This window comes from Carcharodon carcharias, chromosome 1 (assembly GCF_017639515.1).
Source record: "Carcharodon carcharias isolate sCarCar2 chromosome 1, sCarCar2.pri, whole genome shotgun sequence".
Lineage (NCBI taxonomy): Eukaryota > Metazoa > Chordata > Chondrichthyes > Lamniformes > Lamnidae > Carcharodon > Carcharodon carcharias.
The window spans coordinates 103,231,439-103,255,893 of record NC_054467.1 but is presented as its reverse complement, the minus strand read 5'-3'; the positions used below and the strand labels follow the sequence as shown (position 1 = coordinate 103,255,893).

Genomic DNA, 24,455 nt, shown 5'->3' with positions numbered 1-24,455 from the left:
CAGATTTTGCGATTTCTACCTTTGTTTTAAAATGCAGTCTCAGCTTATCTTGACAGTGCCACACTATGTGACCATTGCGGTGGCAGAAAAAGAATTCGATATTTCCAAACTGTCGATCGCCTGGCTGCCTGGATGCATTTCTCTCATTAATGATGTGGATTTTCACTGTTGTACTGTTGTTGTTCTTCGATGTTCTGTACATAGTTGGCGTTCCCCACCTTTCTGTGGAGTCCAATGTTTTTGCGCCTTTTGTTATCGGCCCTTTCCACCCTACAAGATGGACGGCGCCATTTAGTGTAACTTTTATTGCCTCTGAGTGTCTAACAGCGCTCTCCATGGCTGTTTCCAATTCTAATGCCTTACTGAAGTCTAGATTAGTTTCAGATAGCAATCGCTTTTGAATAGCATCGTCCCCGATTCTGCATATCAATCATTTTCTCAATATGTCATTAATTAAGTTCCAAACTCACAATATTCCGTTAATTCCTTTAAAGCAGCTACATACCCAGTGATTATCTCTACTGGATGTCTATTCCTCAAATTGAATTTAAAACACTGTTTAGTGACTGAGGGCTTTGGCTTCAGGTGGTTTTTGGCAATATTTACTAACTCAACGAAAGTCTTTGTATCGGGAGTGTTAGGTGGTGTGAGGCTGCAGATCAGCCCATACGTTTTTCTCCCACATGTGGACAAAAGTATCGCCCTCTTTTTGTCCTCCCCCATGATGTTGTTAGCGATAAAGAACACTAGACGTTCGCGTGATGAGCCCAACCATTGGAAATGGGGTTGAATGGTTCGAGTTGCCCAAATTGCGGCATACTTGATGAAATAGGCGACTGCACTTTCAAACATCTTTCAAGATGGTGGTGAAGTAACATAGCTGGTTTACTGCGGCTTTCTTGATTGCTGTCAATTGATCTGGTTTATCCTTGCCGCCAGTTTTATGTTTTTGGTTATCAGGTTTCCTTTGTCCAGCAAACGCTAGCTGCACCCTTGATATTAACATATTAGTTGGTGCTTGAAACAATATAGGCAGAGAGACATTAACTGAACAAACACTGGGAATTTATTAGAACTAAGATCAGAGCACTAACACCACATGTGCTTCTTCAATCACCTCAGCTCTTGAATTACAGTTACCCAAGAAGCCCACGCTGTGTAGCGATTGGTCAATACAGTCACATGGTCAACAACTACATTCTATTAAAGGTACATAGCATTCCACTTTACCACAGCAGGTTATTAAGGGTTCTAGAACCAAGGTGTGCAGATGGAATTAATATACAGATCAGTCATAATCTAATTGAATGGAGGAGAGTCTGGAGATAAAAGCAAAAAACTGCGAATGCTGGAAACCCAAAACAAAAACAAAAATACCTGGAAAAACTCAGCAGGTCTGGCAGCAACTGCGGAGAGGAACACAGTTAACATTTCGAGTCCGAATGACCCTTCAACAGAACTAAGTAAAAGTAGAAGAGAGGTGAAATATAAGCTGGTTTAACGGCAGGGTGGGGGTGGGGGATGGGGGAGGTGGGGACAAGAAGAGCTGGATAGAGGGCCAGTGATAGGTGGAGATAACCAAAAGATGCCACAGACAAAAGGACAAAGAGGTGTTGAAGGTGGTGATATTATCTAAAGGAATGTGCTAATTAAGGGTAGAAAGCAGGACGAGCAAGATACAGATAGCTCTAGTGGGGGTGGGGTGGGGTGAAGGGATCGAAATAGGCTAAAAGTTAGAGAAAAAAGGTAGAGTCTGGAGAGGCTGAGCGGCCTACTCGAGTTCCTATTTTCCTAACAAATGCATAGTTTTTGAGATATGATTTTTTTAAATGCTGGATATTAGAGAACATGCAGCTTCCAGATATTCTACATCAGATCCAACTCAGAAGAAGCATATGTAAACTTATGCACATTCTTATTAGGACACAGTTGGAGGTGGGTGTCAATGCTTTGAATTCTGTTCACATATGGAATGATTTATCAACACATAGATGCTGGAATAAATAAAATGCAAGGTAATTGTTTTCTCAATCGAATTTACTGACTCCTACTGTGTCAGCATTCTGACAGCCATCTGTGCTCATTTTTCAATGCTCGTGTGATGATATGTATCAAAATATAATAATGCTGCTGACTTGAGGTTCTGGAATTCAGTTATCGAGTATTTTCTGCCCATCTGTTTAGATTGACATAGACTGTTTCTTTGCTCTGTTGCTGTGAGTTACATTTTTGAGCTCCATCAGACATCTTCTTGGTTCTGATCATAATTCTCGCACACACCACAGACAAATCCTAACAAGTTTCTTTTGTTCTTAGAAGTGCAACTGTTAATTTTCATCTGAATGAATTAAATCATAGATATTTGAAGTTGTTCACTATCATTTATTTCAGGTGCTTTCTAAGCTATCCAGTCATAGCCAGAGGACCATCTTCAATGGCTTCTCTCGCCACTATCACACCGTTAACTCTGCTGTCCCCCGAGGATCAACACTTGGCCCCCTCCTATTTCCCATCTAAATGCTGTCCCTTGACAACATCATCTGAAAACACAACATCAGATTCCATAGGTGTGTTGATGACACCCAGCTCGATCTACTTTACTGCCACCACCTCTCTTGATCCCTCTACTAATTTGTCACACTGCTTGTTTGACATCCAGGATAAGCAGAAATTATCTTTAATTAAATATTGGGAAGACTGAAACAATTATCTGCAGACCCCGCAGTCAACTTTGTTCCCTAGCCTTCAATTCCATCCCCCACCCTAGCCATCTGAGGTGGAACCAAACTGTTTATGTCCCATTACTTGAGTTGAGCTTCTGATCCCATATCCTTTTCATCACCAAGACTACCTATTTCTCCCTCCAGAGTATCAACTGTCTCTGCCTCAGCCCACCCAGCATTTTGTTATCTCCAGGTGTGATTATTTCAATGCTTTTTTGGTCAGCTTTATCTTGCACCCCTGTAAATTTAATTTCATCCAAAGCTCTGCTGTCCATATCCTGTCACCCATCACCCTGTGCTCACTGAACTACATTGGTTTCTGATTTAGCAACACATCAAATTTAAAATTTGTTCAAGTCCCTCCATGCCCTCACACCTCACTATATCTGTAGCCTCCTGCAGCCCTACATATGCCTCTGAGAATTCTGTGTTCCTCCAACTCTGGACACTTGTGCATCCCATTTCTTCACCCCCCAGTTAGCATCTGTGCCTTCAGCTATTTAGCCCCTATACTCCAGTTATTTTCCCCTTAACCCCTCCCCCTCATTACCTCTCTTTCCTCCTTCAACATACCCTTTAAAACGTACCAAATTATTGGTCATCTGCTTCTATCTCCTGATGTATGTTGTTCATGTTTTTGCTTGATAACTCTTCTGTGAGGCACCTTGGGATGTTTTATTGCCTCAATGCAAGTTATTCTTCTGGTATTCATTGCAAACTTCATAGAAGTCATTGCAGGAAACACTGGAATTGCATGGCCGATCATTTGGCATCTGAGAAAAAGGGATACAAAATACCCCAGGTTTGTCTTGTTCATTCCTGTCATCACTGAGACTCCCATAACCTCATCACGCATTGAAGTTTACCACAAACCCTCAGATTTGTGTGGCACTTCCAGAAAAATTCTGCAAAGCAAATGTCATTGCAAGTTTATCTGGGGTTTTGGAGACATCGCAATCTCAATGTAATAAATATTTTTTTGATACTAGATAGAAATGGTTTGAATTTGAGGCTGTAAGTTGTGCAGTTCAGACTGTGTAAATTGCTGGGCTTAGCCCTCCCTGGGTTCCAAATGCTGTATTTGGCTGTTGTACAGGATTAGCTACTGCTTAACACCTGGCTATCTCACCTAGGTAGATGCAAATGAACAAGACAGCTAGATGCACCAATAACTGTACAACAGCTAAATGCTGCATTTGGAACCTGATGGCTGAAATGAGCAATTTTCACAAGGTATTAAGAAAAACACTTGCGCATTTGAGTGTGATCTATATCTGGCACACCAATATCTGGTACACTGCATGAATCTCAACTGACAGGGAATCTACTCATTGCCATTGATTTGCTTTTTATTGATCATCCATTTTGCACTTTATCTGCTACATTGGATTTAAAGTTTCTGCCAAACCAGCTGCACTTAAATAATGCCCACACATATGACACTCATAGCTGAAGTGTGTGAATTGTGAAGTGTCTGAAGGCTGCATATTAATGAGGATTAGAATTTTGATGTCATATCGTATCAATCACTGTAAGTACATCAAAGTGACAATGGGTAAACTGGGGAAGGAAAATGACAAGGAAGAAAGTCCCCACTTGGCACCAGATACCCTTGGATTTCTGCCATTACAGACTCATGGAGCAGGAGTTCTGCCTATAATCTCATTGATTTCTGGAATCTAACAAGTGCCTACATTCAGTTTCCAAATTGGCACGAGTATAAGCCACAGTGCTGAGAGGGATAATTAAGGTAGGTCTTGGTGGGTGGCGAGTTTTATGATTGGTTCCCTTGGTGCTGAGGCCAAATACAGTCAGATGACCCCAGTCTTTTAATGAACATTAATTGACATCACTCTAATCCCCACATATTTCACACTTCCACATTCACCGGCATGTTTAGTATGCAAGATCGGAAATTTGCCAAAGCTACTTGCTCCCTGCACTTGATTAACCTGATGACCCTTGCCAGCTGGCAAACTGAAAATAGGAAATAGTTGTACTGCCATTACAGTGGCCCTATGTCCTCCTGTGACTTCACAGACCGATGGACGGAACCTTAATCTCTTCATCCATCAGACACCATGGGGCTGAATTTTTGTTTCTACCACATCAGGTGAGCAGTGGGAAAGCTGCCTGCTCTGTCTGCCATATTCATGATTGGGCCTCATTAGAATTTGAGTTGCTGGCTGCCAGCACTAGTTGCACTGCTTATAAGTAGCTTGCCCTTTGGGAGAGTGGGGAACCTGGCAGATCAACCACACCTTAAAGCCAAGCTGTACAGGTGGTGTCGAGTTTTCATTGCTGGTGTGTGCAAGGCACATTGTGGAGCAATATGCATAATGTTGGTTGTCAGGGCTCTCTGAATCTCTGTTACTGAAGAGGAGGTACTTATTCAAAAAACAGGAAGGCTTCTCCCTTAGACAGCGGATAGGCGGCATGACAAATATGTCAGTATAAAAACAGGAAGATGTCCAGATGAAGGTAAGAAGAATGGGATTGGTAGATAGTAGAATTTTACAATCTGATAATTGACTGAAAACTACATCTGAGAGGCAGCAGTCTCTTCCATGTCTACATTGACCATACTGCTGGTGGGTGCCATACTCATTATTTTGTGGTGAGCAGATTTGATGACCCTAAATAATCACTCTTTCCATTTGATTCCATAGTGTTTTCAAACCTAACAGTATAGCCTATTAGAGCCAAGGCCTTTAAGCAATCAGAGAATTCATGATGTTAATTGTATATCAGTTAGGTGTTAATTGTATTCAGGTAGAGGGTTCAGGGGATTTTTTTGTGTCCATAGGAGGAGGCTTCAAAAGGGGTTGCTTTTAGTTGGAGGGACATTGTATGCAATATGTGTCTGTTTAGATCAATGCCTCTATAAGAATAAAAATTAGTCTGTGTATTCTATCCTTCACTTGGCTATCTGAGTTTTGACACACAAAGGTCTGATTGAAATGAAGATCTATGTGACTGGAAACATTGCTGTAGATATCTTTAGGTTGTCATATGCTCTGTGGTAGGCTGCAGATGTGGAAAGCACTGCTGCATGACTGCACAGCTCAAAATGAGTGTCCTCAGCCCCTGCTGGACTGTGATGGCTGGGCTGGGCTGGAGTCTCCATGCTCATTGATAACAGCAAAACATGTTTGTACTCTGGGTGTCTCTCCTTTTAAACGCATAAGTTGCAAAGTCCAAAACCTTTAGTTGAGGAAGGATGCATTGAACCATAGAAAAGTTACAGCACGGAAGGAGGCCATTTGGCCCATCTTGTCAATGCCAGCCCAAGGACACCCAGGTGCCCTTTTTAAAACCACCTTCCTGCACCCGGCCCATAGCCCTGCAGCTTACAGCACTTTAGGTGCAGATCCAGGTACTTTTAAAAAAGTTTAAAGTTTCTGCCGGGTCCCCACCTAGAAAGCTTCCATTTCTCCTCTACAATCACCCACAATGGCTTCTCCTGACTCATATTCTCTATGTCACCTTCCTCAATGTAACTTTGCTGGTACTTACTATGGAAGATAAGCAATCATCTCAGTCCCAGCACATCACTACAGGAGTTCCTCAGGGTAGTGTCCTCGGCCCAATCATCTTCAGCTGCTTCATCAATGACCTTGCTTCCATCTTAAGGTGAGAAGTGGGGATATTCGGTGATGATTGCACAATATTCAGCACCGTTCACAACTCCTCAGATACTGAAGCAGTCCATGTCCATATGCAGCAATATCTGGACAACATTCAGGCTTGGGCTGCTAAGTGCCAATAACATCTGTGCCACACAAGTCCAGGCAATGACCATCTTCATCACGAGGAAATCTAACTATCTCTCCTTGGCATTTAATGGCATTGCCATTGCTTAATTTGCCACCATCAACATCTTGGGGATTACTATTGACCAGAAACTGAACTGCACCAGCCATATAAATACTGTGACTACAAGAGCAGGTCAGGAAATTGAAGAGTGCATATGTAATTGGCAGATAAATTTCAATACAGTTAAGTGTGAGGTATTACATTTTGGTATGAAAAATTCCCCAAAGCCTGTTCATTATCTAGAAGACACAAGTCAGGAGAGTGATGGAATGTTTTCTCCTTGCCTGGATGAGTGCAAAAACCCCAACAACACTCTAAGTCCAACACCAGCCAGGACAAAGTAATCTGCTTGATCAGCTTACCATTCAGCACCTACTGTCGCTGGGTCAAAATCCTGGAACTCCCTCCCTAACAGCACTGTGGATGTACCTACACCACATGAACTGTAACGGTTCAAGAAGGCAGCTCACCACCACCTTCTCAAGGGCAATTAGGGATGGACAATAAATGCTGGCCCAGCCTGTGAAGACCACATCTCAAGAATGAATAAGAAAAAACACTCACTCCCTACACCACCGATGCACAGTGATAGCAAGGTATACAACCTACAAAATGCACTGCAGCAAATCACCATGGCTTCTGCGACAGCACCTTCCAAATGTGGAACCTCTACCATCTAGAAGGACAAGGACTGCAGATTGGGAAAACCACCACCTGCAAGTTCCCCTTGAAGTCACACACCATCCTGACTTGGAACTATATCACACTGTTCCTTTACCGTCGCTGGGTCAAAATCCTGGAACTCCCTTCCTAACAGCACTGTGGGGATACCTGCAGGAGAGCAGTGTTGCAAGAAGGCAGCTCACTACCAGCTTCTCAAGTCCAATGATGGATGGGCGATAAATACTGGCATGAATGTATATTTAAAAAAAGAATGGATAGCTGATTGAACGACAAAGAAAAGAGTAGTGATACACAATATCTGTCGAGAGTGGAAGAAGGTGGGAATTAAGATCCTCCAAGAATCAGCACTGTGGCCACTGGTATTCACAATTCAGATTGTGGAATCAAAAGCACAATTTCTAAATTTGCAGACAACACCAAATTGGGAGTGATAGTCGATGATGAGGAGAACTGCAACAAATCGCAGGAAGACAATAATGAAATTGAAAAGTGCATATATAATTAGCAGATAAATTTCAACACATTTAAGTGTGAGGTATTACATTTTGGTATGAAAAGTTATGAAAATTTTGAAAATAAGAATCTAAATGAGGGAGAGGAGCAAAAAGATTTGGAGGAGCAGGGATGATCTTAGAGCAGCTCCTCTGCTCATTTCTCTACACCTCTTGGTCTTGCTCTTTCCTTTTCAGTTGCATGTAGAAGTGTCCCATTTTCAATTTCAACCTGCCTCTTTCTCCCTCTTGGTCTACATCCCTCTAATCTTTCCTCATTCACCCCCTTCAGCAAGTTCTCATGCCTTAGAGTGTGGCCAATCCAACCTTGTTGCCTTTTCTTGATGAAATTCATTAACCATCTTTCCTCCTCCACAATCCTGATTGAGAACTTTTGCAGTGTTACTGTTCTCTCCTACTAATCCATTCCATCTTTCTCCGGAACAGCATTTTACAACTTGCTCATCTTTGGAGTACAAATACACAAAGCAATAAAAACTGTGGTGCAAGTCAATCAGATCATAACAAAAGCAAACCGAGCACTGGGGTTTATTTGTAGAGGAATAAAAATGCAAGTAGAAAAGTTATGCTAAACTGCTAGCAAGCCTTGCTGGTGTGTGCAGTTCTGGTCACCAGATTATAAAAAGGATATAGAGGCACTGGGGAGGTTGAAAACAAGAATTAGTACCAAAACTAGAAGATTATACTTATACAGATCTGGTCTTTTATCTTTTGAGGTGAGGAATCTGAGTGACCTAATGGAGGCTTTTAAAATTATAAAAGTTTTTGATAGACTAAACATTGAGGGAATATTTCCACTTCTGGGGAAGAGCAAACTAGATGCTATCAATATAAAACTGTCACTAAGGAATCACGAAGGAAATTCAGAATGTGGTGAGTATGTGGACCTCGCTACCAGAAGGAGTTTTTGATCATGAATAGAATAGATTCGTTTAAGGGGATGCTAGATAACATGTGGGGGAGAAGGGAAGAGAGGATTGCACAGATAAATTTAGCTGAGGTTCAATTGGAGCAGAAACACAGGCATTTAGCGGCTGGGCTGAATGGCCTGATTCTCTGCTGTGTATTCTATGTATGCAATGTTGGCAAATTTTTCAACCAGTTTTAGGGGGAAAAATCCATTCACTATTTCCACCTATATCACCAAAACAGTACAGAATTCTGCTTGCTAAAATAGATTTCCAGCCACGAAAGCATTAAGACTTCTAATCAAATAATAATCACTTCTAATCCAAAATGATCATTTTCTGTGATAGAGTGGTATTACACTCTTGGTGCCAAATAGACACCAGTGCAGGTTATCTGGGTTGAAAGTTGTGTTTAAAACATGTCTACAGCTGGTGGAAACTGATTTTAATTGAGGGAAAATTAGAACTTTTGGCTGAGGGAATTGCTGGAAGTGAGAAGAATCCATGAATCCTAGTTCAATTCCAGAGGGAAATCATGGGATGTTATGACATGGCATTAAAATATGATGTCTGCAACTAAAAGAACCTGGCAGGCAACATGCAAAAGTTGTGATTTTTCTAAAAAGCTGCAATATAAAAACTGGCGTTTGAGGAATGAATTTATATTTGAAGCAGTGACGGAACACAGAAGAAATATGAAGTATCTCCAAACAGAGGAAGCATCCTCTGATTATTTTCATCCAAAATGACACGTTGAAAGTTGGACCTAAAAGGTGAGAAATACCTCTCTTGCCAAAATCGATATCTCTATTATTAATGTATAATATGCTATTACATTTGTTTATATTCAATAAAATGATATACATTGCAGAAAAAGCAAGTCTTAATCTAAAGGATTACTTACTGTTTATGAACGTGTAATAATATTTACATGAGAGGATATGAAAACAGTGATAATGCTGCAAAACATCCCTAATTTATTTCTTTCTACAGATGCATTTCCTGTATCCATTGTTTGGGAAATACAAGTACTCCAGTGTCATCAACACCTTAGTAATAAAAAAACACACAAAAAGCCATAGTTCCAGTGTATGCTTTAGTACAAACTGCAGCCATTAGTGTGTCTGAGAGTGCAACATTGTCAAATATCTTGTATATGAGCAATTAATGCCATTGGTGGAAATCTAGGATGATTCTGCCCTAAGTGTGGTAGCGGGTATGAAAAAGATGTTGGACCTGTTTTCATCCCATTCCCAGCGCGCCCCACCTCATTAATAATGCATTCATGGGGAACACGCCAGCTCACTGGCAGACGGACTCTGATTTGCACACCATGCTGTGACCTCAGCACTTCCTCGCTCCAGGCACCATATTTAAAGCGCACTAAAGCGCAGCCTACTTCATGAGAAAAATGATGTGCGGTGACGTTGGGCATGCGTTTCGACGTCACCGTGCATCATTTAGATTGTCAGTTCGGCGGGCGCACACCCGCCGAACTGTCAAAGGCCTATTAAGGCCATGAAGAAACTAATTAAAGTTGTTAAAAATGCTGCCTGTCCAACCTTAAGGTTGGTGGGCAGGCTAAGAGCCCAGGCGGCCTTCACATTTTTCATGAAACCTCATCCACAGGCAGGATGAGGTTTCATGAAGGGTTTATTAATTAAATAAAAGTTTTTGAAAAAATTAATGGACATGTCCCAGCTCATATGACAGTTCCACATGAGGGGACATGTCCTTAAATTTTTTTTTAGCTTTCTTCAATGTTTCATAAGTGAAAGTAATTTCCCTGAGGCACCTCCGCGCCTCAGGGAGATTTCTGCTCTCTTCCGACTCAGGGAATCCCCCCCCACCCACATATGGAGTGTATAGCGCTTTCAGGTGTGCCTCATGCTGGGCAGGCCTTAATTGGACCACCCGCATAAAATGGCAGCGGGGCCCCGATCGGGAGTGCCAACCGAGTTCGCACCTGCTCCCGCACAATCCCGCTGACAGGGGGAAATTTCTGCCCAATGCCTACAGACCAGGACTGTTCCAGGCAACAGATGGCCTCGAATGCAAAGAAGATGGCAGCCCTCAAATTTAATGACGCTTCACTGGAGCGCCTGCTGGAAGCAGTGGAAGGCCACTGCGAGGTCCTCTAGTCCCACCTTGGCTGCAGCAGATTCACTACAGTCATGAATCTGGCCTGGGAGGCGGTGGCAGTGGTGGTCAGCATCGCCATCGCATGGAGGAAGTCAGCCATCCAGTGCAGGAAGAGGCTGAATATTCTCATCCGTTCTGACATGGGAAGTCATCACTCTCAACTCACACTCACAAACCCATCACACATTCACAGGGATCTCACACCTCAAGAGACAACACCACTAACTCTCACACACACCCTCACATCTCCATCAGGCTCATAACCTCCGGAGCTCATGTCCTCATCCTGTCCATGTCTCCGCTCATCACACAAACATTCCACGCAGTGTCCTGCTCACACTCTGTCCATCTGTTTTCATGCCAGAGAAGCCCGCTCACAACAGCAGGGAGAGGTCCCAGACTGGGTGAAGAGTGGCCCACATTAGGCCCCTCACTCACTTTGAGGAGTGTGCCATCGCACTGACTGGTGAGGATGTGGATCTTGCCTGCAGCGACCGTGAGGTTGGTGGCGAACACCCTCGTGAGGATCCTGCACCACATCATCCCTCTGTCAATGCAACTGTGAGTGCTCTCTCTCCTGCTTTTGACTCTGCTGCCATGCACTAATTATCCCTACATTGGTCCATAGGGAGCTCTGCCAAGAGACCAACAACCTCAGCCAGCCAATCCCTCAGCTCCATCCATGTCCTCACCTCCAGCCAAGAAGATACCTCGTCCATTGAAGAGCTGGAAATATGCAGCCTGGAAGACCCATCACAGTGTTTACCCACACCCTGCCCCAGCGCAGAGACACACACTTCGAAGGGACCTAGATCTACAGTAGGCTCAGGTTCACAATCTGGTGGTCACCGCATGGACACCTGTCCACAGCAGAATGAGGCAGGTTCAGCAAAGCTCCCTGGCACTCGGAGGGCTGCTAGGGAAGAGGCATCCATGAGCTCCGAATCAGATGACAAGCTTCAAGCCTCTGGATTTAGCTTTCCAACTCATCGTGGAGAGTCAGCAGAAGAAGGGGAAACATTGCAGAGCTGTTGGAAGCCCTCAACAGAGTGGCACATGAGTTAGAAAGTACATCCACCTGCTCTCTGATGAAGTGGTGCCCACATGTGTGCATTCATGGGAAGGATGGCAGACATCATGGAGATCCTGGTCCAACAGAATGCAGACATGCATGCAGACCTACACTCCATCATGGTAGTCATGGGTGAGTTCCTGCAGTGGCAACATAAGATGGACGTGGGGCACCTCGACATCCCTCCAGGTGCCCCTTCCCCTCAAAGAGTCAGGTAGGAGCCCTCGTGCACCTGATGGGGGAGGAGGAGCAGCAGCTGGACACCACTGCGTCATCTATCCAAGAATCTCAGAGGCTGCCCTCTCCCTCTGAGTCCCTTTTGTCTGTGGGCCCCTCAACCCCATCTTTTCTGTCACCGCAAAGAGAGCAGCTGGCCCACAGGAGGACAGCCAAAGCAAGCCGGGGACCCTCAAGGCCTCGGTTCTCCAGAGGACAAATGCCAAATCCATCAGAGGCAACAGGGGCCAACCATTGCGGATGTCAGGGCAGCACCTAGAAGAAGCGATCGGCCTAGAAAAGATAAGAATTTCTGATCACAAGTGGTTGCACAGGTGAACACATTTTGTCATCTGAAAATATATTCATTTCCACTGAATAATGTGTAATGATATCTTTCAGCTTAATTTACAAGCTTCATAAGTGCACCCCCTGCATCCCCGCCTGCCCGCCCAATTCTGGAGGGAGAAGCATATGTGCGGCAGGGCCTTTCAGAGCCTCGTGCAAGCACTCTCCCATGAACGCTGAACATTCCTCCATCACATTCACCTCAACGTCCAGAGTATTTTCAATGCTGTCTGCTGGGGTTCTCTTTCAGTTGTCCATCTGAGCTGAGCTGCATCTCTGCCCACTCACTGATCGCACACCCATCCAACATGAGGCTCCACTCACTTTCAATTTTGACAGTTCCTTCTGAGCTCCCCCGTCCTTGTCCATTGTCCCCCTCCACCAGCATCACCATCTTTCTCCGCACCATCAACTTTCAACCAGAACTCCTTTTCTTTCCAGGATGTCCAGGTGAACGTGCATGTTCCCTACCTTTTTGAGAATCCTACTCCCATCCACATTGACCTCCTTGATCTCCCCCTTCCCACCCCCCGGGTCCATGTCTGCCTCCGAGACTCCACCAACTACCTTCACCATCCCTTCTACCGCTACCATCACACCCTCAGCCTCCCACCCTTCCGGCTTACTCTGCACCCTCTCACACTCACCATTTCCTCTTATTAGGCCCACCCTGAGTTTGCTCCCCAGGAGGCAGTCATTGACTCCATAGACCCGTCACTTGCACATTGACCTGGCCAATACCCCCTTACTCCCTCCACCAGCCTTAGTCCCTCCTCTGCCCTTACCCCATCCTTCCTCATTCCGGACTCCTTCCTCATTCCAGACTCCTTCCTCCCTCCGTACCCCTTCCTTCCCTCCGGACTCCATCCTCCTGCCTTACCTCTTTCTCTCTAAGTTGCCGCATTGTCCCCTGTTACTCCCTCCCCACTCCCAACCTCAAGCCTCCCCCCCAACCCACAGACACCTTCGGTTTCCCACCAATCCCCAACACCTTTGTTCCCCCCCTCCCACCCTCACTGTCCTACACCCCAACCCCCGGTACACCTTCCTCTCCTAGTCAAACTTATAGCTTTCTCGCTCACTGTACCCCATCCCCGGTACGCCTTCCTCTCCTACTCACAGCTGGATCTTCCTTTCCCCCACCTTGACAATCACCCATAGCAGCCCATGACCAAGATGTGATGTCCTGAAGCAGGCCTGAGGCATCAACGGAGACCTCCCACCTTCCATGAGTTGCTTTTCGGCAGAGCCTTGACCATGAGAATCCACCCAGCATATGATGCACGTGTTCCTCCAGGGCCTGGTAGCTGTAAGGCTCCAGCATCTTCTGCTCCTCAGTTGTTTGCGATCTGAGCAATGTCCTAACGGTAAGTCTCGACTTGTACATGCCACACTTGTCCCGCAGAAGTGTTCTGGGCCAACACGGGCGGTAAATTTAACGTGAAGGGATGATTCTGGCAAGCAGGCAAGGTGATGAGATGCAAATGCATTGAAATTTTGTTTCCGACTTTGGACAGTGGGAAAGGCAGGCCATTGACGGGTGGAATGGGATGATCGCAAACTGGTTTCACGACTGCGTAAAACGATTTTTGGCCTACTCACCTTATTGTCTACTCACGATTGACGTGATACCTGATGGCAACAGGAGTGGAAAATTCCAGCCATAGAGTTTAACTCTCCAGGGCAGTCTTGAAGGAGTGCTGCACTGTTGGAGTCTTTTGGATGAGACATTAAACCAAGGTCTCATCTGTCCTTCAGGCAGATTGTTATGAGCAGGTGAGGAGAAGTGAACTGGCTCCCCTTTATTCAGCCTCCTCCGCTGGTCACAACAAAGGTTTTTAAATTTATTTCCCCATGGCTGCCTTTTGCAAATCCACATGTATTTTTTACCATCTATGCAGTGAACAATAAGGAGCCAATCAATGAGGTTTTCTTGAGTCAAAGAAAGGGCAAGATTATTAGCCACCAAACACGAGGAAAATAATAAAAGACAGACACACACACACACACACACACACACAAACATATCAGAAGTAATGTAAGTAAAGAGTCCAAGTAAAACGTAAAAGAATATATGGTTCGAAGTACTTCGCTTGTCTTTGAGGTGTAGATTATTAAACGTTGCAGCCGATGGAAGTTTTATGGTTTCTTGGAGCAGATAGATGTAGAAGATGTTGCAATTCTTACAAGATCTCAGTTCATTGGTAGATCTTGGGTACGCTGATTTCTTGAACCAGCTGCTGCATCTATTCCCAGGGAGAGAGAGAGAGTGATTCCTTACTGCTCCATTAGCAGCTTCTCCAGATTCTTCTGCTTCTGCTTGGCCACCCAGTTCTTAAAGTCCTGCTCACTGTATATTCCAAAGGAATTCGATTACCATGTCTGTTGTAGTCATTGTTGTAGAACAAGTAATCACATCTTGATGTTTCATCTCAGAAACTTTTGACATTTTTCAAGATAGTAGAAACCAACAAGAGATAGGGTTCTTCCATCTTCCACAGCGGGGTTTGAGTGTCTGTTGGTTGTATATCCTGGCTGACTACCAGTTCTCCATTATCTTCATAGTTTCTTTTTGAAATGGGCCTTGATATCCCCAGGCATGACATTCCATGAACAATCATGTCAGATCATGTCTGCAGTGCAATCCATTTAGTAACTTAGTGGTCAACTTGTATTACCGAACAGCAGGTGACTTGTGGCAGCCATCTTTAATCAATGCATTTTTCTTTGCCTTTAAAAAAAGGTTCTCGTTAAACAATTCAGTATGTTTTTGGTTAGCTGGTGAAGTTATAGGTAGATATCACTCAGTCACAATTTCCCGTCATCGTGACAAGATGCATAAGATTCCATGACACTATTTCAAAGAGGAGCAGGGGAATTTTTGTTGGAGTCCTGGCCAATATTTGTCCCTGAACCAACATCACTAAAAAAACAGATATCTGGCCATTATCACATTGCTGCCTGTGGACCTTGTTGTATGCAAAATGGCTGCTATGTTTCCAACATTACAACAGTAACTGCATAACTGGAGTATTTCATTGGCTGTAAAATGCTACATGACACCCTAACATCATGATCGGTGTTATATAAATGTAAGTATTTCTATTTTTCTCTAGTGGGAATTGTTACCAACAATTTTTGGGAACAGCAGGAAAATATATGCCTGCAGGGAAGTCTTCAAGGCAAGAGTAGTAACAGGAAATACATCAGACATTTGAAAAATCATATGTGAACATAGAGGAAAGATTGAAAAATACAGAAAAACTCCACCTTGTTCACAACAGCTTTTGATATCAAAATGCGCATTCTGCAGGAGGTATTTCCAGAAGTTATGCTGCATTAACATTGACCTAAAGAATGATCTATATGGGGTTAGTTCAGACAGAATGTTGTGATCATATCAGGAAATGTTGTAAGCATGTGTGAAATAAATTTTTCATTACGAGGTTAGGATACCATCAGGCTGGCTTCTGGGTGACTACCTTGCAAATGCAAACCAGTGGCACTTAGGCTACCAATCTGTTTTTGGTAATATTGAGCTCAAGTATTTTATATGTGTGTACATGGGTGTCCACATCCACAGATCATTAAAACATGAGGGATAAATAAAAGTCAAAAAGGCTAATCGCATGTTAGCCTTTATATCTAGAGAGTTGAATTATGAGCTGAGGTTACATGAATTCAGTTTGTATTCCGAGACTTGGAAGGTTAAGGAGCGATTTGCTTGAGATTTTTAGGATTTTGAAAGGAAATGATAGAGTAAGAAACTACTCCTCTGGTTGGGCGTTGAGCACAATGGGACTTCGGGGCAGAATTTTACGTCCCATGGGCGGGTGCACACCCGACGCGATTGGGTGTAAAATGGCGCGTGATGACGTCAGGTGAGCATCCCGACATCATTGCACACTCGGGCGATATTTCACTCTGCTGGTGCGTGTGGGTGCCAGAGTGACGCCCACCATTTATTAAGTGGTCACTTAAGGCCCTTAACAGTCCAATTGATGGTGATTTTACCTTGCCCGTGCAATTTTCTGCTTGTTGCATGGGCAAAACAGGCAGGCGGCCAGCCGACATTTTCACAAACCTCATCAACGGGAGGGATAAAAAGGAGCATTGCCAGTGTGAGTGGTGAGGAGCTTTGGAGATAGTTTGTTGCTGGTTTCATGTTGGTACTTGGCAGCTTCATCTCTGTTCGGGGCTTCATTCTTAGCATTTCCAGGCTTCATTTCAGGACTTATTGCTGTCTGCCAGGCTCCCGGAGGATTCAGACTGTGTGGACCTTTCCAGGTGTCATTCTGCCTTCCCTTACCCAAGCTGGTGACAGAAGCTCTGTTCAGGCGGGTACTGGCCTTTATTTTTTACTGTATGAATGAGGCCAGCCAGATAGAGTGAGCCAGAGGCTTCGCGGCCATTGCTGGCTTCCCCCGCGTCCAGGGTGCAATTGACTGTAGACATGTGGCCATCAAGACACCAGCAGGTGAGCCCGGTGCCTTTGTCAACAGGAAGGGCTCCCACTCCATGAACATGCAGATAGTGTGTGATCACAGGATGCAGATTCTACAAGTCTGTGCAAGTTACCCAGGCAACTCCCAGGATGCCTACATCCTCAGACACTCCCAGGTGCCGAGGCTCTTCAGTGCTCCAGCCCGACTGGATGGATGGCTGCTGGGTGACAAGGGCTATCCATTGAAGAGGTGGCTCATGAAGCCTCTCCACCACCCAAGAACGGAGGTAGAGAAGTGTTACAATAGTAGTAATGCCTCCACAAGGGTGATGGTAGAGAGGACCATAGGTCTCAAGATGCGCTTCCAATGCCTGGACCATTCAGGGGGTGCACTGCAATAACCCCCAGAGCGGGTGTCATTGATCATGGGTGCTTGCCGCACACTCCACAATCTGGCACTGGCAAGAGGGGACCCACTGGAGGAAGAGGATCTTGAGGCAGATGATAATCCAATTGTGAGCCTGAAGAGGAGCACAGTGAGGAGAACACTGAGGGTGTGGAGGCAGACCTTGGTAACCTGCAGGGAGGTAGGGAACCAGGAATGCCTTGATCCAACGCTCCTTCAGCTCGGCTACCAAAGATCAGCTCCCATCGCACGCCAGGGCTGCCTCCTCCATCTTGGATGCCTGAAAGGACCCTTTCATTTGCACACAAAGAACACTCGGTGTCTGTGCAATAAATTTCAGAGCTACCTACGTCCAGCATTACATACTGACGTTCCCCGAACCAATGAAATAAAAAGGTGAAGCATACTCAGGCCATGATGACAAAAACACAATTTGTCATTCTGGCAGTTCAATAATATTTACAAAATCATTTCTGGTATTTAACATCAGACCAGTATGTATATAGTAAACAAAAATGAACATAAGGTCACCCGTGATCTGTCCCTCTTGTGCTCATGGTGCCCTTAACTTAAGTTGCGAGTGCTATGTCTAGGTGCTCCCCTCTCGCTGGCATTGGCATTGCAGACAGCCTGCTGACTCTGCTGTCTTGATAACCTTGGCGGTTGTCCTCTGACCAGTGGAGTCTGTGCTGGCCCCGCCTGGGATGGAGCAGCCAGTGCCGGCATCTCCCCAGTTGCTGCAGCCTCATCAGATGCCACAGTCAATGGCGGAGGGATGGAGGAGCTGCTGCCATCATCCAGGAGTGCCCTGAGAGGGGCCGGGAAAGTCGACAATTAGCTCGTGCGCCAACTTGAGGTCATTCTGGGCCTCCCTGCTCGCCATTGATGGACAGGCACCTGGCTGGGATACTGGGTGCCTCAGCCATCTCCCACACTGACACTGACCACCTGAGCTCAATCCTGTGTGAGGGCTCGCAGGTCTGAGTGCAACCCCAGGAGCCCCTCATTCTGTCCCTGGAACTGCCTGTCCATGAGAGTCGCCACTCTCTCAATCGTGCTGGTAGTGCACTTGGCCATGACAGTCAAAGCAGTACTCACACTCTGCATGGACTCCTCCATGATGGAGGCCATGGCACACAGACCCTCATGGATCTCCGCCAGATCCTCCCACACATCTCACTGGACATCCAGCATCTGCCGCCTAACGGATGACTCCAGAGGCTTATTGTCAGCCTTCGACTGAGCATCATCCTGGCCTCCAGCAGTCCTTTGACTGCCGACACCTTGGGCACTCTCTGCGCTCGCCTGCATCTCAGGCGATTGTGAAGTGCCTTCACCGATGTGCACCAAGATACCCGCTCTAATCGATCTAATGCCCACCGATGTGCTGGTAACTACGCTGGTGCCTGGTTCAGAGAGTGGGTGTGACGCAGATGCAAATGATGCCTGGTGGTCCTCCTGGGTCAGAGGTGGCCCTTTAGGGTCCACAGAGTGAATGCCTGCTGGCGAACCTAAAAAGAAAAACAAGGACATGTCATCAGTTAAAGGCATCACATTGTCACTGTGCATGCCAGGCACCCTGGTGAGACAATGGAGATCTGCATCATATCTCCCAGTGATCAGTGGGGACTCCAGGTTTGGGGCTCACATCAATGGCGAGACTACATTAGAAAGGTTGTGCAATCCAAAAGTATCACCTCTGTGCACTGCACTCTTACCTTCGTCTGGCAACCCCACCTCTCTACTTCCTGTTGCACAGTCTCAAGCTCCAGGGTGTCTTGCTCATATCTGGAAAGGATTGGGAGGCTAGCGGAGCATCCACCAGTCCATGATCTTTCTATGTTGTTATGGGCTGTCTTCTACTGAAACAACAGAGGAGCAGTGATTAGTCCACTCTGTACCTGCAGCACCATTGCAGCTTGGCCAACCCCAACTGAGGAACACCTCGCAGGGCACATCCAAGTCGTGGGCCTCGGGCCGTAAGGCAGTCAGTCCAAGTAGCCAGGGCTCACCCTCTGGGCCAGCTCTGGAGTCATTGACAGTTGGCATTCAAACTCTAACACCCCTGAGGCCCATGGGGAGACGGCCATACCTTAACACGTCTGCACACTGACACATGCCAACATGGTACTCACCCTTCCTGTGTGCAACAGGTTATTGAAGCGTTTCTGACACAGGACCCAGGAGCACCACACCCTGTCATGGCTGCTCACCATTGCTGCCACCTCCTCCCATGCCCTCTTGGTGAGGTGCGGTGACCCCCTCATTCCATGTCTCGGATGAGGGTGTCCCTCCTGGCAGCCACCTCCTCCAGAAGGACGACAAGGCACTCATCAGAAAAGCCGGGGGTTGAGTTCCCACCTGATCTGCCGTGTCTAGCTGCACTGGTGTCCATAGCAAACGTTCAGTGGATGTCCTCCATGGCAGCCTTCCAGGGGCTGGTGGACCGCTTTTAAACCGGCTGCCAGGTCGCCATTAGACCTGGTGGCTGACAGGCCCTCACCCCTGCCCCTGCCCCTGCCCCCGCCCCTGCCCCCACCCCTGCTCCAGCTCGGCCCTTCCCGGCCAGTGCGGAGCCGTATTTCACGCTGGGCGGGCCTTAATTGGCCTGCCAGGGTGAAACCGTGGTTGGGGCCCATTAGCGGGTGGTGGTCCATTTCGTGGCCACTCTCGGGCCCGCCCGCCATGCCCGCCCAACGACCTAAAGACTTAAAATCAGAGCCAGTTAGAAACACTTCTTCACACAAGGAGTGGTAAGAGTGTGGAACTCTCTTCCACTAAAAGCAGTAGGTGTTGACTTAATTATTGGTTCAGATTTTGCTGAGTGCTGTTTTCACTATTCACCTTGAGAAAAACTGTCCACAAAGTTTTAACAAGCTGTAAAGTGCAGAATTCTTCAGTGGTGAAGTCAACTTGAATTTGGTGACTTCAACAGGCCATTTGCCCTCGGCAGGCGGTGTTTGTGAACAAGGCAAGCAGCAGGCAGGCTGATCAGCATATCAGATTGAAGAATCCCAATAGGCTCACACGCTTGAGGGGCTGGGTGACCTATTCCTGTTCCCATGTTCTCAAGTACATTGAATAGCAATCTCCCTGAAGATCAATCAAGACTTAATTACTCTGATGGACAATGATCAGCCAATGCCATTGCTGCATTTATTGTCCATTCCCCACATGTTAAGTACCCAACTATTGTTATAATTACTTCCTTACAGCACATCAGTGCTAGTTAGTTTACCTGAGTCACAAAGATTTATTAATACGCCTTTGTAGAATTACAATGGACAGAAAGATATGACACAGTGCATATTTTACAGCATCAAGCATATCTATTACATGCATTTCAAATCAAAGCAACCAGTACCTCCGTTTTGATACCTGTGTCTGTCATTTTTAAGGGCTTTTAAGGGCAATCATTTTTATCTGATTGGTTACAAATCCCGCACATGCTGAAATGGTGCAGTCAGCATTTTGAACCAAAGAGACCAATCTCACACTCAATAATGACTTTAATAAGCATAATGCTAATAATTGAAATAATTAACACCCTCACTATGTACAGCACCTTTGCTGTAAGGGCACTATATTCATAAAAAAAAGGTTTCTGCAAACCTTTATTACTGTCCCAATGTTATACAAAGCAGGTACGTTTATAGATTTTAATATGGTTTATGTTATTGCTTTCTGGGATTTCAAGTAAACAGAAGAGTCTGGCAAATGCATTTTTCATAAAAGTGAATGATATTGTGTTCGATGGCAGCTTTAGTCATCAGTTTTGATCATGTGAAAACTGCTTTCTTCTAGTTGAATACCACGTTTGTGTTTTTTGGTAACATTGTCAAGTATTGTGGAAGCTTTTGGCAGATTGTTTACAACTTCAGTTCAAAAATTATTTTCAATTTACTTTATAAAAACAAAGTTTGATGTTCTCGTGATAGCCACACCAGCTCACTGTATCGAATGGCTTTATGTATATACCTCGGAGCCGAGTTCAATTTTCAGTGGGAGCAAGAAATAGATGATTGTAGATTGGCCACTGATTACACCTCCTACCCAATTTTCATTTCCATTGAAAAAATCAGGGCCTGACTTTTGCGCTCATTGGTGATCGGTGGGCCCGGGAGCCGACAGGAAACTGTCCCCCAACCACAATCAGCCTCTGACTGCGATTTTACGCTGGCTGGCCGATTCATAGCCAGCCGGCATGAAACACGCCCAGAGAAAGGCTCAGCACTGCCGGTGGGGGTGAGAAGACGGCGGCTGCCAACGTCACTGCAGGTGATGGTGAGCACTTTCACTGAGCTTCCTGAAGGCAGACAAATGCCTCAGAGAGCTGCGGACCTCCAGATCTTAAAAAGAAGCACAAAAATGCTGCAAAAATTGTCCATGCAGCGCTACCATGCACCTGAAAGCAGACCTCATTAAAAAAAAACAAACCCCAGATATTCATTTTAATTTTAAATCCGAACGGAGATTTCATTGCACCCTTGGATGAGGTTTCATCAAAAGTGTGAAGCCCACCTGGCTGATTGGCCCATCCGCCAACCGTAAGGTTGGACAGGCCACAAAAAATCGCCGACAATTGGGTCATTAATTAATTCAATCGCCCACTTAATTGTCAGCGGGCACGCTTCCAACTTGTGCGCGAGCCCGCCGAGCAAAATGTCACACGCAAGTGCCCAGTGATGTCAGGATGCTCGCCCTGTCGGGTAGGGTGCGTGCCCGCCTGCGGGATGTAAAATTCTGGCGCAGGAGTGTATAAAGGCGGCTGACCCACAAACACCTGTTTCATGCCCTCTGTCCTCATGCCTCCAAAGTTAAATTGCACCTTCCTAATAGCATTTTTTGAAATTGTAAGCTATCAAAGAGGAGAACAAGTTTTTTTATATATTATGCATTAAACATGATGCATGGACTATATTCTATGTTTATATGCTTAAATCCCTTCTTGGTCTCGTCCCTTCATGTCTGTGCAAACTCCTGCAGCCCTACGATCCCATCCCCAAAATCTCTGCTCTAACCCTGGCCATGTGTTTATCCTCCCCTTCCTTTCACTCACCAATGATGGCCAACTAATTAGGTTCCATCCTCTGGAAAGCCCTCCCTCAACCCTTCATCCCCACTCCTTCCACATCTTTTACCAAGCTTTTGATCAGGCCTCCTAATATCTCCTTTTGTCTCTGCATTGATTTATTGCTGACTGCACTTCTTGAGATGTTTATCTGCATTAAAGTCACTATATAAATGCAAGTTATTGTTGTTGTAACATATCCAAGGAGACCAAAGTATGTATCTCTTGTGTGTAAAGATAAATTGATGAGAATACATGAAAATGGCTCTCATATATTGTCACACAATAGAATTGGGAAAAGTCTCATAAACTGGGTTTGTTTCTCACCATGTAGCTGACAGGAATACTGAAGTGGATAGTCATTTCATCTTTTCTATGAACAAAGGACTTTTGCAGTACAATGGATTGAAAAACACAAACACCTGAGCTGCAGGCAGCCCCAAGTTTTGCTCATGTATTGGTTTCTGTCTTAATATCTACCACAAGTGCTGGCAATGCACTGTAAATTCATTTTAATTGTAGAAAATATTTTTTTTCAGAAAAAAATGTCCCACAAACCACATCATAAATATTGAATGTTCTAAACTCTAAACTCTGGGAAATGTTTGCCCCAGTAATCCAGCTGCATAAAATAGGTAAGAGAGTTCAGTGCTAATCCAGAGCTCACCTTACTGGAAATTGAGAGCACAGTGCTCTGTGGCCTACAATGCAGCCTGTGGAAGCTATGATGCACATCCCAAAAAGGAGAAATCATTGCAAAATCATCAAGATATATTATATATTTTATATTTAATATATAATTGCAATATATTACAAAACAATGTGTTGAAAATTCTCAAAAAACATTCCCTTTTTCTGTTAATTAATATTTGCTTTTTTTTTATCACAATAGCTGGTAAATGTTCATGGAACCAGAGTGAATAATTCTAAGCCCAACCTGCATGACATATTGACTTTAAGGATGCAATGATATGCCTAAAAAAGAATTGTCTGTATAAAGACCTCTAGAAGAATTAAATATGACAAGAATGTTAATAGTGTATTTTAATAAATTTATAGTTTATTTTTGTTCACCTTCATCTTTAAGTGTAGCTTATCCTCTGATAAGAGTGGCGGATTTTCCTAAACTCCTTCGATTCAGATATTGATCAATGGAATAAGGTTATTGAACAGTTGGGAACGCCTTCCCCAGAGTTCATGAAGAAATTACAGCCCACTGTTCGTAACTACGTGGAGAACAGGCCCAAGTATACAGGACACACTTTCCCCAAGCTCTTCCCAGACTGTCTTTTCCCAGCAGACTCAGAACACAATAAATTAAAAGGTAAGCACAGGAGTAAGTACCAGTCTTTATTCATTTGTAAGTACAATTTGGCTGATATAAACCAAGGAAATGCTTGACTGGAATCTCTAAATATCTGAATTGAAACTAAAAAAAAACAACAAACCTATATGTTTTCAAATTTGCTGTCGCGATAGTCTTCATTTTAGAGAACTATTCCTGCCACCTCTTATCAAACACCTCTTTTTATGTATTTTTTTAATTTGTTTGGCAAATCCCCACAATCTTGCAATTCCTGTTAGTGAGCATGCTTGATTTATTAGTGTAGTAAAATTAAAACTATATAGAAAAGAGTAGAAAAATACAGCAGGGACTCCAGCAACTGCAACTATAAGACAGGGGTCAGCCTTCATCAAAGTGTAAGGTTCTTGCAGAGATTTAGGATAGTTTTGTGAAAGGGAAGCCAGCTTCCCAATTTCCGTGGGGCAAACATTGATGTAAGTCAGCCAGCAGTGTGGCCCAGCCCCATGGCAATCATCTAGGACCCAGAAACGACATGTCCAGCCCAAAGCACAAGTTTCTGTTGGGGTCTGGTTGGGACAGATGGTCTCTCACACTGAAGTGGCCATGGGCAAGAGAAGGGAATTTCAATGCCAGAACTCTCTGTGATGACGAATACAGGTTGGGATGAGGCCTCAAAGGTTGTTGATCAGCTGGGAAAACCTCAGAGTTCAATCCTCTACAGATTGTTTCAGTAGTAAAAATTGGACCCACCTGTGGATTGAGGCTTGAGTCCTGAGCTGCACCCAGTCAAAATCCTGCCCATTTTTA

At 44.9% G+C, this 24,455-nt stretch overlaps 1 protein-coding gene across 7 annotated transcripts in view; it reads left to right on the top strand.

Annotated features, from left to right (window-relative positions):
• Window positions 1–24,455, top strand: part of mapk10 (mitogen-activated protein kinase 10) — a 214,555-nt gene that overhangs the window by 157,711 nt on the left and 32,389 nt on the right. For 6 of the 7 annotated variants that reach the window (XM_041186850.1, XM_041186815.1, XM_041186802.1 and 3 more), the window contains one exon: window positions 23,484–23,666. In XM_041186850.1, the coding sequence (XP_041042784.1) occupies window positions 23,484–23,666 (183 nt within the window). The remainder of the gene's footprint in view (window positions 1–23,483; window positions 23,667–24,455) is intronic. The other variant, XM_041186842.1, reaches the window with a different exon arrangement.